The sequence below is a fragment of the Podarcis cretensis genome, assembly GCF_951804945.1.
Source record: "Podarcis cretensis genome assembly, chromosome: 10".
Classification (NCBI taxonomy): Eukaryota; Metazoa; Chordata; class Lepidosauria; order Squamata; family Lacertidae; genus Podarcis; species Podarcis cretensis.
The window spans coordinates 24,355,640-24,372,341 of NC_137179.1; the positions used below are offsets into that span (position 1 = coordinate 24,355,640).

The 16,702-nt window shown below is 39.7% G+C and overlaps 1 protein-coding gene across 11 annotated transcripts in view; it reads left to right on the top strand.

Annotated features, from left to right (window-relative positions):
* Positions 1-16,702, top strand: part of MYBPC1 (myosin binding protein C1) — a 99,868-nt gene that overhangs the window by 81,001 nt on the left and 2,165 nt on the right. For 8 of the 11 annotated variants that reach the window (XM_079992222.1, XM_079992232.1, XM_079992226.1 and 5 more), the window contains 5 exons: positions 2,599-2,794; positions 5,409-5,548; positions 7,873-8,032; positions 9,587-9,723; positions 10,905-11,091. In XM_079992222.1, coding sequence (XP_079848348.1) covers positions 2,599-2,794; positions 5,409-5,548; positions 7,873-8,032; positions 9,587-9,723; positions 10,905-11,091 — 820 coding nt within the window. Of the gene's footprint in view, positions 1-2,598; positions 2,795-5,408; positions 5,549-7,872; positions 8,033-9,586; positions 9,724-10,904; positions 11,092-13,785; positions 13,845-15,070; positions 15,111-16,702 lie in introns of all 11 variants that reach the window. The other 3 variants (XM_079992225.1, XM_079992223.1, XM_079992230.1) reach the window with 2 other exon arrangements.

The following is a 16,702-nucleotide window of genomic DNA, read 5'->3' on the forward strand; positions in this document are numbered from 1 at the left end:
ATCTTTGAGAATTCCTGGAGAACAGGCGAAGTCCCGGCAGACTGAAGGAGGGCAAATGTTGTCCCTATTTTCAAAAAGGGGAAAAGAGAGGACCCAAATAATTACCGACCAGTCAGTGTGACATCAATACCAGGGAAGATTCTGGAGCAGATCATTAAGCAAACAGTCTGTGAGCACCTAGAAAGGAATGCTGTGATCACCAATAGTCAGCATGGATTTCTGAAAAATAAGTCATGTCAGACTAACCTGATCTTGTTTTTTGACAGAATTACAAGCCTGGTAGATGAAGGGAACGCAGTGGATGTAGCCTACCTTGATTTCAGCAAGGCATTTGACAAGGTGCCTCATGATATTCTTGTAAAGAAGCTGGTAAAATGTGGTCTTGACTATGCTACCACTCAGTGGATTTGTAACTGGCTGACTGACCGAACCCAAAGGGTGCTCATCAGTGGTTCCTCTTCATCCTGGAGAAGAGTGACTAGTGGGGTGCCACAGGGTTCTGTCTTGGGCCCGATCTTATTCAACATCTTTATCAACGACTTGGATGATGGACTCAAGGGCATCCTGATCCAATTTGCAGATGACACCAAACTGGGAGGGGTGGCTAACACCCCAGAGGACAGGATCACACTTCAAAACGACCTTGACAGATTAGAATACTGGGCCAAAACAAACAAGATGAATTTTAACAGGGAGAAATGTAAAGTATTGCACTTGGGCAAAAAAAATGAGAGGCACAAATACAAGATGGGTGACACCTGGCTTGAGAGCAGTACATGTGAAAAGGATCTAGGAGTCTTGGTTGACCACAAACTTGACATGAGCCAACAGTGTGACGCAGCAGCTAAAAAAGCCAATGCAATTCTGGGCTGCATCAATAGGAGTATAGCATCTAGATCAAGGGAAGTAATAGTGCCACTGTATTCTGCTCTGGTCAGACCTCACCTGGAGTACTGTGTCCAGTTCTGGGCGCCACAGTTCAAGAAGGACACGGACAAACTGAAACGTGTCCAGAGGAGGGCAACCAAAATGGTCAAAGGCCTGGAAACGATGCCTTATGAGGAACGGCTAAGGGAGCTGGGCATGTTTAGCCTGGAGAAGAGGAGGTTAAGGGGTGATATGATAGCCATGTTCAAATATATAAAAGGATGTCACATAGAGGAGGGAGAAAGGTTGTTTTCTGCTGCTCCAGAGAAGCGGACATGGAACAATGGATCCAAACTACAATAAAGAAGATTCCACCTAAACATTAGGAAGAACTTCCTGACAGTAAGAGCTGTTCGACAGTGGAATTTGCTGCCAAGGAGTGTGGTGGAATCTCCTTCTTTGGAGGTCTTTAAGTAGAGGCTTGACAACCATATGTCAGGAGTGCTCTGATGGTGTTTCCTGCTTGGCAGGGGGTTGGACTCGATGGCCCTTGTGGTCTCTTCTAACTATGATTCTATGATTCTATGATTCTATACATAGTCACATACATATCAGAGTAAGACAGTAAGTCTGACAAACGCGTATAAATGGGGGGCTGCCTGTATTGTCAAAACAGCAGCATGTGCTACTGGATTTTCTGCCTGTGTTCAATAATATGCAGGTCCTATCACTGGAGGTTGTTTACTTTTTAAAAAAGTTCATATTAGTTTCCAGTAGTCCCAGAACTACTCAGGACTACCAAGAAGTCATTAGAAGAAACAGGTATTTCAGCCTCTCATTGAATACATGTAGGACCAGAAGAGGAAATTATGGCATCTGTTCAGATGTACTAGCTGGTAATGTCAAAAAGGTTAAAGAGTATATGCTGAACGCCCAAAGCTATAGTAATACTGTACTTATCATAATAGTACATGTATGTGCATTGTCAATTCTTTTCCAGGCCTGTTACAGGATTTTCATTAATGTTTAAAGCCCTAAAGACATAGGCCCCAAATATCTCCAACCCTTTCAACCTTCTCAGGTGTTAAGATCTGCAAAAGGGGCTCTCTTGCTAGTCCCTGTCACTCCCAGAAATGTGGAGATTGGTGGCCTGAGAGTTCTCTGTGGTAGCCCCTAAATTGTAGACCTCCCTCCCCACAGAGGTGAATCTAGCATATTCATTGTACAGCTTTCACCATTTACTGAAGATGCACTTATTTACCCTGGCATTTGACAGTTCAGGTATTTTGCTTTGTGGGGCCCACATTTTAAAAAACAACAAAAACCATATATTGTTCTGCTTCATTCTGAACCATTTGCTTGTCTTTAATTGTAGCAGTTTAATCTGTTGCATATTATATTGGTGTAACCCACCCTGGGACCTTACACTACAGGGCAGGTAAGATATCATACAAATAAACAAAATATCAGAAATGCAGCTTTCTCTTACTGTCATTTAAGTCACAGGGAGTTATTTTGAAGCCTCAGCCCCTGCCTTGAAAATAAATTGACAAAAGAACTGCAATATATCTCAATGTGTTCAGAATGAACCTGCAGTTATCGTTCAGTAAGCAGCTCCTTGACTTAAACATGCAGTTCTCTGTTTAACCTTATTTAAAGATCACCGTAAAATAATACTACAGTCATATAAAATTTGGTCCGTGGACATGTTTGTTTGTTTCCCCCCCACAGGGAAGACCAAGACCTAAGGTCTCTTGGAAGAAAAATGGAGCTCATGTAGATAAGAACCAAATTAACATCCGCAACAGTGAAAATGACACAATCATCTTCATCCGAAAGGCAGAAAGGATCCACTCTGGGAAATATGACATGAAAGTCAAAGTAGACAATTTGGTGGATAGAGCCACAATAGAGATTCAAATAGTTGGTACGTGTAAAAATTTGGAAGCGATAAGAATATAGGCTGTTAATTGGGATATACTAGCAATCCTTTGGCATGTTTGGGGCATTCCTAAAACGACTGCAAGAAGCTAGGAGTTAGTACCCACTGTTCTATGATCTCTTGTATGTTCCTCTGTAGTGTCTGGAACTGCCTTCTACAAAAGACAACATATTGAGATAGATACATCATAAGTTTTAAAAATAAAGTTGAATCCTTTATTACTATGTGCATTAAAATTGCAGGGGGTTGGACTCGATGACCCTTGTGGTCCTTTCCAACTCTACAATTCTATGGTTCTATAAATTTCAGAATATGACACACTTCTTTCTGATATTGTTTTAATCCTCTACTTCAGATCAAGAGTGTATATTGGATAAATGGAAGGGGAAAGTGCAGGAAATCAAACTGGACATACATTCCAGCTATTTAACCTTGCCGAATGATTACATTTTATATTTATCCATAAAAAGCAAAGGGAACTGTGTTGTTCCATTAAAGCTCCAAATCCTTAATAGATTAATCCTTTCGTTAGAGCAAACCAAAATGTCACAGGAATGATCATGCTTTCGAGTTCTCTAGCATTGTTCTTCAGGATAGAAGTCTAAGAAGGCAGGGGTAAATGGGACAGGAAAAAAGCTGGTTTGATGTTGTAACCACGTCTGAATTTGGCCACAGTCTTAAGAGGGAATGAATTGCAAACTCAGTTGGATTAGGTTCTATCCAAATATAAAATACAAGAGTTACCCAGATCTCTCTCCAGCTTTAAGCGAAACACACAGATTCCTTTGTTAGAGGGAACACAGAAAGAAACGTGGCAGACTTTTTATGAGCAAAGCTAGAAATTAAATTTAGGGATTGTATTAGTTGTTGTTATTGTTTTTAAGTCAATACAGTAGAAGCCAACTAGGATAATCTACTGGCTCAAGGGAGCAATGTAACTGTTAATCTTCCTGCTGTGATTGCACCTGACCTAGTTTCTGTGTGAGTCTGGAAGGTTTTCCTTATTATCACAATGAAAAATAGTTTCTCACAAATATGCCTTTGAGAAAGTTAGATGCTTTGAGGAAACACATGCTGATGTTTCTGAAATCTGCTCTTTTTCAAAAAATATTTAGAGAATGTCAGCTATTCATTCTTTGCTGAAGTATCTTAACTCTTATATTTGAAGTTTTTAAATGCAATACTGACATTTAAGTTGATACAAGTAAAACCTGCAAGAAAATGATACAGTTTATCCTCATCTTCTAATCAGAGTGTTCAGGGTTTTAGCAAGCTAATCATGATACAGTATTCTCCAGAATGCTTCATTATTACTTACACACCTTTGATACTTAACGTTCAGTGGCTACTGGTCATGCTCACTCTTCACTGAGCTATTATTATTATTATTATTATTATTATTATTATTATTATTTGCCCTTGAGTTGTTTTTAAATACATTTTGTACCTATACAAGCCTCAGGTCTCCCCAAGCATGATACATCCCTCTAGTTTCTCAATTTCTCCCTATACTCATCACCTACGTATGCAACTGGGGGAGTAATGGGACATATATTATTATCAAATTAGTGTGGTTGATATTTCCAGGTGATCAGAACCTATGCTGCAGAAGTAACCTCTTGAAACCCCAAACCACACAATTTGGGTAGATATTGTGCTACCTCTTCCCTCAGTGCTGGCATCATCCACCTGACGCATGTGATCATTAGAATACAGATGTTATCGCTGGAGTGAGGGACCAGCCCAGCAGTTATATGAATCAGTCTGTAGTTCCATTTGATTCAGTAAAACTAGAAACTCAGTTTCTGCAAGTGAATAACAGCCGGTCCTATGGAAATTTGCACAGAAGTTAAGGCCCACTGAGTTCAAACATGCTTTCTGGAGAGAGGATCTATTTTCCCTGGGCTCACTGTAAGCCCTGCTAAGACAGCAGCAGGAACACCAGAGAGCTGGAAATAAGTGTTAATGTCACCCACCCCAGCATCTCTCTTGGCTTCTCCGCTACTGAGAGGCAAGTCAGAAGCTGCATTTTATCTGATCACACAATAATCCCCACAACTACAACCCAGTTCTGCCTGGAAGCAGGCTTCCTGCAGGGGAATTAGCCTATGGTGTCTGAGCTCACAGTAGGCCCCTTAAGACAACAGGAATGTAATGTCCCCCCAGCTCTCTGTTGGTCACCCCACTACCAAGGGAGACAAGTTAATTATTTGGTTCTGTATTGTTATAATATGTAAGCCACTTGGAGGGTCATTTGATGAGGAGACAGGAAATACATCTTTTAAATTAGAGTTGGGGACAATCTGGCCGGAGGTCCAAATCGGCCCACGAAGCCATTTCTCCCAAACCATGTGTACCCAACCATCAGACAACATAATTCATGACATCATCTAATGGGTGCTAGTGCAAGGTTAAATTCTGTGTTGGCCAAGCAACTCTTGTTTCCAGCAGCAAACAGCAGCGTGAAACCAAACTGAAGATTTAGCCACTGCTCATCAGTTTGTGATTAACTCATGGTTTGTTTAACACTTAGGCAAATTGAGCATATTGTTGCTGTGGAAAAGTGTGAAATATTGATGGTGCTACTTTATTGCCACAGATCGTCCAGGCCCACCACAAATTGTAAAAATTGCAGATGTCTGGGGAGAGAATGTTGCTTTGGAATGGCAGCCGCCCAAGGATGATGGCAATGCAAACATAACTGGGTACACAATTCAAAAAGCTGACAAAAAAAGCATGGTAAGTAGACTTTTTGACCCAGCAAATCTTAGGATGAGACTTTTATGTGCAAGGTTGTTTGGAAAGGTTGCTAATTCTTGTGGATGTTGTGTGCTTTTGTAATACAAGATACAAGCTGCCTTTTCAGCTGCTGCTGCTACAAAGGACTTTACATCAAATTTGATCAGCATCTGTGATATTTGTGGCCAGGAAAACCCCTTGCTTCATAAAACCATTGGATATTTTTCTCTGCTTAACTTCAAAATCAGCAGTGCTGGACTTGTTGGTAATGTTTAGATGGTTTCCCCCCATCTCTTCAGTTGACTTGAAAAATAAAGCAGTTAATACATTTTTTTACTAAATAAATAAATGAAACAAAGCCCAGTCCTCTCCTGCCCTGGTCCCAGTTGCTGTGACTCTTGTGAACATTATACTGTTTGCATTGCTGTTACTTCTCTGCCAAGCTGAACAAGAGTCTTTTGAAGTGTGCTTTGCACACTGTACTCAATAAAGTATTCTTGAATGGATTTAATCTTCCATTAACAACATTGCTGCTTTAAGGTGGATAACTATTCTAAGCCAACTATATAATATATTCACCCTGGCATAAACCAACCCAGACCCTGCAGTTATCATGTGACAACCTTCTCTGTGTGCCCCCTATGAGTGGCAACACAAGAGTGTGCCTTTTTAATGGTGACCTCCCTGGATGTCATGGACTGGCTGCATGCAAAGCAATGGTGGGAGGTACCAGCTGGGAAACTTCCAAGGGAACCCCCAAAGTAAGAAGGCTCAGAGCCCGGGCATTGGTGGTGGGATGACGATGAGTGGTCATAGGGAGCAAACTGGGAGGAGGAGTTGTCAGAAGCTGAAGAGATAACAGGGTTTCGTGAGCAAGAAAGGCTGTGGCAGGGAGCAGTTTAGAATCAGAGGCAGAAGCTCCTCCCCCCTAGTTTCCCAGAACCCAAAGAGGTATGAAGAGGGTGGAGCAAAGACAGGCAAGACGAAGGAGCCTCAGACTGCAGATTGAATTAGGTCTGCACATGTGAATATGTCTATACAGTGGTACCTCGGGTTACAGATGCTTTAGGTTACAGGTTACAGATTCTGCTAACCCAGAAATACTACCTCGGGTTAAGAACTTTGCTTCAGGATGAGAACAGAAATTGTGCGGTGGCAGTGGGAGGCCCCATTAGCTAAGGTGGTACCTCAGTTCCAGGTTAAGAACAGACCTCCAGAACGAATTAAGTTCTTAACCAGAGGTACCACTGTATATAGATATATAACACATAGGCTGTGCTTCTAAGCTTTTCATTTTATTTTGGTTTGTATACTTAGTTTTAATGTTTGTAATACTTTTAAGATCTTTGGGGTCAGTTCTCAGTGGGGGCGGGGGGGACCTACTAACAAATACAATAAATAATGATTTGGAAGAGGTCTGCGAGTGGCCATGCTGATTCTGAGGTTTACTGCTGAACTGTTTTGTTGATTTAATGCAATGCAATGTTTGGACTATGTTTAAATGAATTTTTCCATGGTTTCATCATGTGTGTTCACTGCTCTGGGATCATAGGGTTTAAAGGGAAATCTATAAGTGTAAATAAGAAAAAGCAAGCAAACTAGGTAATGTGGACACAACTCCTTGCAATGGGAAGGGTTTTGCATTCCACCCTGCCCCCCACTCCAATCTCTGGCTTTCTTATCTGTGGTGCACTTTAGCGATCAACAGGCAAAGTGAACTTTGCCCTGTTCCCCACCCCCTAAGTTCAGAAAACTCAGATTTCAGCATATTGCTTTTCCTAGAATGATCATCTGGACTACTAAAGGGAATGTGCCAATTACTAGAATTCACTTTCTATTCATATTTTACTGCAAAGTATAAGTAAGTAAGTAAGTAAGTAAGTAAGTAAGTAAGTAAAGGATTTCTTACTTCACATTTCATGAAGTACAGCTTCATCAAAATAGTACATCTATTCAAAAAGCTTATCATTTGCCATAATTGGGTACTTTGGAAAACCTATGAAATGATGTATGGCATATGGTTGCTGGTTTTGTTACATAAGCAGCTGCTACTTATAAAACTAAATGGATATCTTTATTTCTGTTTCACCTATTTTGAGCTTGGGCTTTTTGGTGAACTTTCTTACTTCCCTTAACATTTGATCTCTTGGTTGTCTTCCCAGGGGACCCATTTATGAAATGTCAGTTTGCTTAATAATGGAAGCAAGTCCTATGCATGCTTCCCTGGAAGTAAGTCTCACTGAACTCAGTGGGCCTTACTTATGAATTGATAATCACGGGATTGAGTTGTTCATAGCAATTTAATCTGGCCTTGTATCTTGCAGGAATGGTTCACCGTCATTGAACACTACCACCGGACCAGCGCTACCATTACTGAACTTATCATTGGGAATGAGTATTTCTTCCGGATCTTTGCTGAAAATATGTGTGGCCTCAGTGAGGATGCAACAAGGACAATGGAGAGCGCTGTGATTGCCAAGGATGGTTAGCTAGATTAACTCTAAAACTATGACACTGAAATAGAATACAACACAGAGCACAGAGCACTCATTTCTTGGAGTTGAGGCATAATCTATTTGTCTTTGAGAGAGGAAAAGCCACTTGTTTGTTCAAGTTACTTGGATGATAAATTCACATAAGATGTAGAACTTACTCACCAGAATCAATAGGAATTTTGTTTTTACCTTCAATATAATGCTGAAACAAAATTTCAGCTGGCCTGAATGTGTAGTGGTTTGATTTTGCCGTTCTGCACAGTGCACAACCAAGTGCTCATAGTGTGGATTTACTCATTCAGTTCATTGCAGGAATGCTGTCGAGTTTGTGCTGAGAGCTAGTTCACATAATTGGCTCACAGCAATCACATTCCATTCAGGCAGATGTATGTATTTGTTTGTTTATTTAAGTATTTAAAAACCTCACTTTCCTAAAGGTATATCAAGGTGGTATACAGCATACAAAGTTATAATAAAATCAGCAGAAGCATCCATATAAACATCAATAGAACATCAATAAGTCCTAGTTATTTAAAAAGAGAAAAACATATTGCAAAGGCCTGTCTAAACAATGCAATATTCAGAATACTTCTAAAGTGCATTTGTGTGTGTGTGTGTGTGTGTGTGTGTGTACGTGTGTACATACAGACACACAGACACACCCACACACCAACCTAGTTTTGAGGAAGGAGGAAGATGGTCAGAAAAGTCGAATGTGTCCTGTCACTGCATATTATGCCAAAGCCATATTGTTCCCAAAGCCCATAAACTACTTACTATCCTATTTTGAGAACATAAGGAAGACTTAACCCGTGTCTGCTTTACAAGGGAGATTTGGCCAGCTCTTGCTTTATTGCAGAACTGGCACATGAAAGGTATTCTGCTTTGAGCAAAATGAGGATTCTGAATGGCTACACTATCAGGCGTAGCAAACAACGGAAATAATAAGAGTACACTCCAGGCCTCCTGATTAGCTTGTGGGCTTTCCATAAGCATCTATCTGGTTGGCCACTGTGGAACACAATGCTAGATTAGATACACCATTGGTCTGATCTAGCAATCCATACTTTTCACTCAGTCTTGGAGCTCAACCTCAGGTTGTGGCACCAGGATGGTGAAAGCTGTAGTAATTAATGAGCTGCTAAGGTGCCACCTCTTCCAAATACTTGCTCTTTAGTTCAACTTCAGCACCTGTGGACAGGGAAGAAGGAAAACATGGAGGCAGTGTAGAAATGAAAAAAGAGGGATTCTAATAATATAAAGGATAGAATATCATAGTTGGTTGTGGTAAGCAGAGTGAAGGTTCTGAACAGGGTTGTTAAGATGTAAACAGTATTTCATGGCAATGATTCTCCACAATCCAGTATTCCTCTAAAGCAGCCTGTGTTAATTCTCTTTTGATTTAGTGTTGATGTGTGTCACATGCTAGGCCTGCTCTTATAATTCTACATACCTGTTAAAAGGAAAAATATCAGCCACACAGTATGGCTAAAACAATACAAAATACTATTTTTCTAGCAGTTCCTGAACTTTTGTTTTACAGGGAAAGTCTACAAAAACCCAGTTTATGAGGACTTCAATTTCAATGAACCACCAATGTTTACCCAGCCTTTAGTTAATACATATGCTGTGTCTGGTTACAATGCAACTTTGAACTGCAGCGTCAGAGGAAATCCCAAGGTAAGCTATCATGCTGAATGACATAAAAGTCTGTACATCAACACAGACATTTCCAGATGGGACAGTGCTTTAATCTGTTCACAAAGCACGTCAGAACTTAGCAGGCAATGGAAAGATTATATAATAAAGTAGGCTTCACCAACTTAGTGCCCACCTGGCTGGGTCTGATGGGAATTGTAGTCCAAAACATCTGGAGGGCAACAGGTTGGCAAAGGCTGTAGTAAAGACTGGATTCCTAAGATCCCACCTCTTCCACACTCCTGCTGTTTAGCAAAATGGGTAAGTAATCCCAGGACCAAAAACAACCTACTTTGCTTTTTCATCTCTACTGTGTAGCTACTGCGGTACTTATTCGTTCATTAATCTTATTTATACCCCACCTTTTTCCCAGTGAATGACCCAAGGCTTCTCTCAGCATAGATCAAAATAGGTACAGCTATAAATGCACAATAAATATAAATATTGAAAAACAATAAGTAACCCAATTAAAACAGTACTAAAAAAACACTTAAAATCATTCAAAAGCACCAATACACAAGCCCAACACCCAATCTCAGCAGACCCTGCCACAACAGCCAGTTAATGGCCAAGGACCTTTCTGCACAAAAAAGCCTTTGCCTGCCAGTGAAATCAAAGCAAAGAGGGGAGCAGCCTAGCATCCCCTGGAAGGGACTTCCACAATTTGGGAGCAGCCACCGAGAAGGCCCTCTCATACTACTTAATTCTTTCCTAACTACATACTTGAGCTTTCCTGGCAGCTTGAGACTCAGAAATTAAGCAGATGTCTCATTTCTCTGTTACTTTTTATTTGGGGAAATAGGGAGAGCACGGTGAGCAAAATATTGGGAACTTCAAATACACCTTTTTCTTTTTCTATAGACATTATCACCTTAATGGACACTGTTTTCTTTAAATTGGATAATAATCTGGATAATAAGTCTATTGGGGATGTTGGTTTTGAGAGGTAAAGGAACCTGCATTGGACTTTCCTCAGAATCTCACACCTAACTATAGAATTTAGGAAATAACAGTAAAAACAATCCAAACAGGTGTCCCACTCCACAAATGCAACTAACTAATATAAAACCTAACCTACGGTAACTGATATAAAACCACAAAAGAAAATTTAACTTTTGCTTTGTTGTGAACTACTCTGTGTTGCTGGGTTTTTTTAACTACAGCCCAAGATAACATGGATGAAGAACAAAATAGTTATCATGAATGACCCCCGGTACAGAATGTTTGGTAACCAGGGAGTTTGCACCTTGGAGATCCGCAAGCCCAGCCCCTTTGATGGTGGCACATACACTTGCAAGGCTGTCAACAGTCTGGGTGAGGCAGAAGTTGAATGCAAATTGGAAGTTAAAGGTAAGGTTGTCTCAATGAGCCCAAAATTGTTTCTGAGGGGAGAGAATATAGATCAGGTCATAAGGCCTAGTTTCTTAATGTTTGTGATCATAGCAGAGAGCTACATTTTCCTATTTGTTGTTTTTAAGTTTGGGTGAGTAAAATTAATGAGTGAAATGGTGGTAGACTATTATGAGAGAGCAGTTGATTTATTGACCATTTATTTAATTACTTGTGTCATTTGTAGTCCACCCCATAACTGAAAGGTCTCTGGGTGGCCTACATTAAATAAGTAAACAACAACAATTGAAGTAGAAAAGAAGTTGTAAAACCACTTAAAGCACACACACACAAAGAAAACAATACCAAGATGTTGGTGAAATATTTTTGAATGTCAATAATACATCTCAAGAACGTTATAGGGAGTATACAAGGATGATATGTGATTGGATCTCCATATGTTTCTCTTTCAATTTATTTAATGTTTTATTGGTATATTGCATTTCTGTTTGTTCTGGACTTTGATTAACTGTTTGTGTAATTTATTAGTTATCTTGCCCAACTCAAAACAGGACAGAGGTCCCACAGAATGTCCGTGCTTATATAGAATTGAGCATTGGGATAGTCCTATTTCTTGACTCCTTTTTACTCTGTTGTCCACATAGAAGCAATGGCATCATCCCAGGCAGAGCTCACTGTTCACCACATGAGAAACAATTAGCTATAGAAAAGCCATTTCGTTTATTTTCAAGCCTAAAAGGTCAGGTTGGACTAATCTTTCATTATAAAGCATAAGCTTTCCAGTTATAAATCCCACACTGCTGCAGAAACTCAATCTGTAATTACATTACTCACAATCCAGGATAAAAATGCCACTGTTTTGTTTTTTTTTAAGCCACAACGATTTCTATGCCACCAGTGACTCATACATTGTGGTAAAAATGGCTCTAAAATGTTCATATTCACAGCTTTTCCATCCATGAGTCCTTCCATGTATAACAGTTTTTTTACTACATCCCAAGCCATAAAATTCTGTTTTAACTTCCAGAGATGGAAAAGCTAAACATCTTCACACTGAAAGCATGCATTTCATTTTGCTTCACAGCTGGAAAAGAAATCCCTTTTATTGCGAATATCCCATCCCAGACTTGTGTTTATTTCCCTTTCCCTACACCCTACCCACAAAATTTGGTACCTGATACTGTTTTATTAACTCAAGTCAAACACCCCTCTCACTTAACCAGCTGATTGATAATCCATCCTTAGAACAGTTCAGCAGACTTCCTTCCTGCTAAACTGGTTGAGCTTGTAGCTCATACTTTCCTCATAACCAAGTCACAAGGTCAACAATGTTTACATCCATTTAGTTACTTATCCTAAGAACATTTAGGTGTTTCAAGCAGTACACTGATGCTGGAATCAAATGCTTTTGTACAAGGTAGTCTTCTCCCCATACAAGCTGCCCCATTCATTTCAGTGGGGGTTGGATATATGCATAGCCATTAATTTGCATTTCAGTTGAGTGGATAATTGGATCTGCTGCACTCACCAGTTGAAATGAATAGTGCTGGTCCCTGTTAAGAAGGGTTTGGTTCTAGCATTAGGCTCTAGCTGCTCTTTTTAGTTGTGTGTATAGAGATTAGCAATTGCAAGAATGTAACCAAGTATTGCAGGCACTGAAGCAGAACTTTTAATTTATTTGCTGGACTTCTACGGTATTGTAAGAAGATTCCAGTTTTGTATTTGTTTCCACTTTGCTTCAAACTTTTTGGAGAAGCATTTTTACTCTGCTGATGGGCAGCTTCATTTGAACTCCCATTTGCTCCACGCAGCATGCAGCAGATTTGGAAAGGATCAGTTTTAGTTTGGGTGAATGGCATTAGGGAACCCTTCCTTCCCCAATGCCACAGTCCCAGTCTGAATCAGCTCCCAGGTTACTATGAACGTGTCCAAGGACAGCATTCCTTTTGGATTTCCTATGTCATATCTAGTTTGGTACTCAGAACTAAAAAGTTCAATTCATATCCACTGAAGCCAATAATTGTAATTGATTTTCAGACCCACGTAATTGACTTCAGTGGGTCTGAAAATAATGAGCTGCAACAAAACTAAAATCCATCATCATCCATCATCCTTAAAAAGGACAACTACTCATTACCATTTTGGTGTGTTTTTAAAAAATTACTTGCCCCCAATTCTGAAAGAACTACTAAGTCACCACCTCTTCTGCTGCTCAGGATATATTTTTTATGATTCCGAAAGGGCACGTTGTTTATTGTTGAAGCTTATCTGCACCAGCTGCAATTCAAGATTATTTGCAAACTACCATACAGCTACCATAGGCGTAGCATAAGAAGCATTCCTGCTTAATGCTTCCTCTGCTCAGTGGTCTCCCCTGAATTGGCACTGATGTTCCCACTGCCCCCATCTGAAGCGCAGAAGGGAGCAAGCTGCTGGGAGCTAGGTCTTAATGATGCCTGTCTGATGAGGTTAAATTCTATGAAAAAAGACTAGTGCAGACAAGTCTTTAATTGTTTTTTTTTTTTAATCATGATATGTGTCCAGGTTTTTGTTTCCTTTGTCAATTAAAAACTACTGAAAAATTACAACTGGTGTTTACCAACTGAAAATAAAACAAGCTTGACACTGTTAAACATTTATGCAAAATAATTTCAAATGAGAATAAATATTGGTACAAATATTCTAATTCTGCAGTGATATATCATGGCGTAATTACCCCAGGAGAACCAATCTTCTCGGCGGGGCAGAAACAGGTTTCTGAAATCATATTCCCCTGGGCATTACCTTCCATTCCATTCCTTTCTTCCTATATAAAATGTGTTTGCATGAAAAGTGTGCATTTCATCTTTGCTCTTAGATTATATAGTTGTTCATGGCATACTGGATATGGCATGAGCAAAAAAAGGCCAAATTCATCAAGACTCTAGGTACTAACATCCAGATTATGAAGACCTTAGGGGAGAACTTCTGTTTCATCTGTACTCATGTCTTAAAGTAACTTTTTTTGCTTATGTATCAGCAGCTAGCATACATCAAAGAAGTGTGTTTATGCAGTTAATTTTAACATTCAGATAGCCTGGAAGAGCTACCTATAATCCTATAATTTTTTTAATGAGCAGAAAAACATTATGAAATGACTGTACATAATTAGTTCCAAAACTAAGGCTGCAATCCTATGCACACTTACCTGGAAATTAAGTCCACTGAGCACAGTGGAACTTGCTTCTGAGAAAATATGCATAGGATTGTTCTGTTAATCTTATATAGCAAATAGCAACCTGTATACTAACCATTCTACCTAGTTTGGATATTTCCCTTCTTACCATTCCCCAAACACATGTAGAATAAACACTGTTTCTTAAGAGATATATGCATTACTTACAAAGGTAACTAGGATATGCAGTGCAATCCTGTGCATGTTTACTCGGGAGTAAATCCTACTTTGTTCACTGGGACTTACTCCCAGGTAAGTGTGTATAAGATTGCATCATAAATTGTGCAACTTTTTATGTACACAAAACTTGATAATTTTGCCTGTTAAGAGTTTCAACCTATGCTTATACATACATACATATATATATCAATAGTTCAATACTACATGTGTGGTTTTTTCCTGTACTGATAAACATCCTGGATATATATATGTCTGTGATCTAGTTTAGTTTTATTTGACCTTGTTTAGTTTTAGTGTCACAATCTGATTGGCTCCATTGTGTCTTCTATATTAGCTGCCAATCATTTATGTTTTTGCACAATTAATAAACCTTCACATATTAATAGTTAATGTTGAAGTAGTGCTAGATCCCTGCCTATTTTGACACTCCATTTGCTTTCCTCTCTTTCTCTTACGTCTTTTACATGACTAAGGATTAAAACGTCATCTTATCATAGTTGCGAACATAATTTCACTCAACAAGTTTTGTACTTTTGTGTTTAGCAAGTTAAGTGCTTACAACTTCTCTCTCTCTCTCTCCCTTAGTTACACAGTAAGGATTTTTGAATGTATAGTGTCATCTAAGGTAAGCTTTCATATGGTCCCTGCATATGAAGCTTATGTCTGTTGTTACGTCATACAAAGCCTTCCACCGTATGGCATAATTTTCATTATGTCATTTAATGAAAATGGGGTTGTAGAATCAATATTGTAATAGACTGACTTTTATATCACTGTGCTCTTAACAACTTTCGCTGGATCTGTCCAATAAATGCTTGTGATAGCAACTCCCTGCAGTGACGCAACCACTTACTAACAGCATATGCAGATATAAAAACTTCAGCAGGACGCAACAAAGCCTGAGCCATGTTAACAGCTTACTTTACATAAAAAGCAAGCCATTTATCCGAGCACTCTAGCACTTAAAGCTAGTAAGTGGCCTCAAGGTTCAGCGGCCTAAAGAAATGACGCTATTTATACCAAACCTAATTTTACTTGAAAAAATTACACTACAGTGACTTTAAAGAATGCTTTAAAAGCATGCCAGTTTTTTTTTAAAAAAATGTGTGTCTTGTCTTCTCTATTCACTGAAGATTAGGAAAGCATAGCCTATTTTTTTAAAAAAACAACAACCCCAAAATCCTTCAGTGGCATGCCTTAATTATTTTGAGTCAAGACAATCCAAATAATGCAGTTTCAGCTGGATATGGGAGATTGCACAGAAATGCAACTTGCAATTTCATTTGGTTGAATGTGGAAAAAGCTTCCTCCCTAAGGGTCAGTGGTAAAACATGACTCTGTAGAGCTGAAACTTACTGGAAGCAATTGGTAAGTTCATCTTCGGAAAGTCCTGGTGTTTTAGGTTTATGGCATGAATCGGAAATGCATCAGAAGGTAAGTTTTGGTTATTAGAGGCTATGCTTACTCCTCGCATACTGCCAGAACTGGTGGCAATTCTAGGACACTTATAGCAGGGGTTCTCGGGTTTTCCCCCTCTCCTTAATGAGCCTCAGGACACTAAGCAGTGATGGCCAAACTTGGCCCTCCAGCTGTTTTGGGACTACAATTCCCATCATCCCTGACCACTGGTCCTGTTAGCTAGGGATGATGGGAGTTGTAGTCCCAAAACAGCTGGAGGGCCAAGTTTGGCCATCACTGCGCTAAGGGAACTACTATTGAGAGTTTGTACTTCAACTAGGGTAATGAAGGGGCTGTACACACAAAACTCTTTTACTTCATGAATCCACAGCATACCTTACCCTCAGATTACCCAGAAGACCCCGTGGGTAATCAAAAAGGTACCCAAAAGAAGATTGGCCACAACATTGCTAATTAACTCAATGGAAAGGACATGTGGCTTATTGCGTTGTAATGCACCAATGGGTTGTTGACCTGTTTTTACTGGAGTGGTGGGTTTCCTGGTTCCTGTTGCTCCATCTCACACCAGAGCCTATAAAATGGGTGGATAGCATCACTCCAGTTAGTTGGGGCTAACACAGGAATTAATCACATCATTATCCCTTCCCACATGTTTTCCTGCATGCAGACATTGCCGCAGTAACATGTTGAGGAACCATGTGGAAGCTTCAACTGTGCTACCCCACAAACAGGTCCTATTTTCTCTTGGTCTAATGACAAATCATTGGAAGAATCTTCTGCACAAAGGCTCCTTAGCTA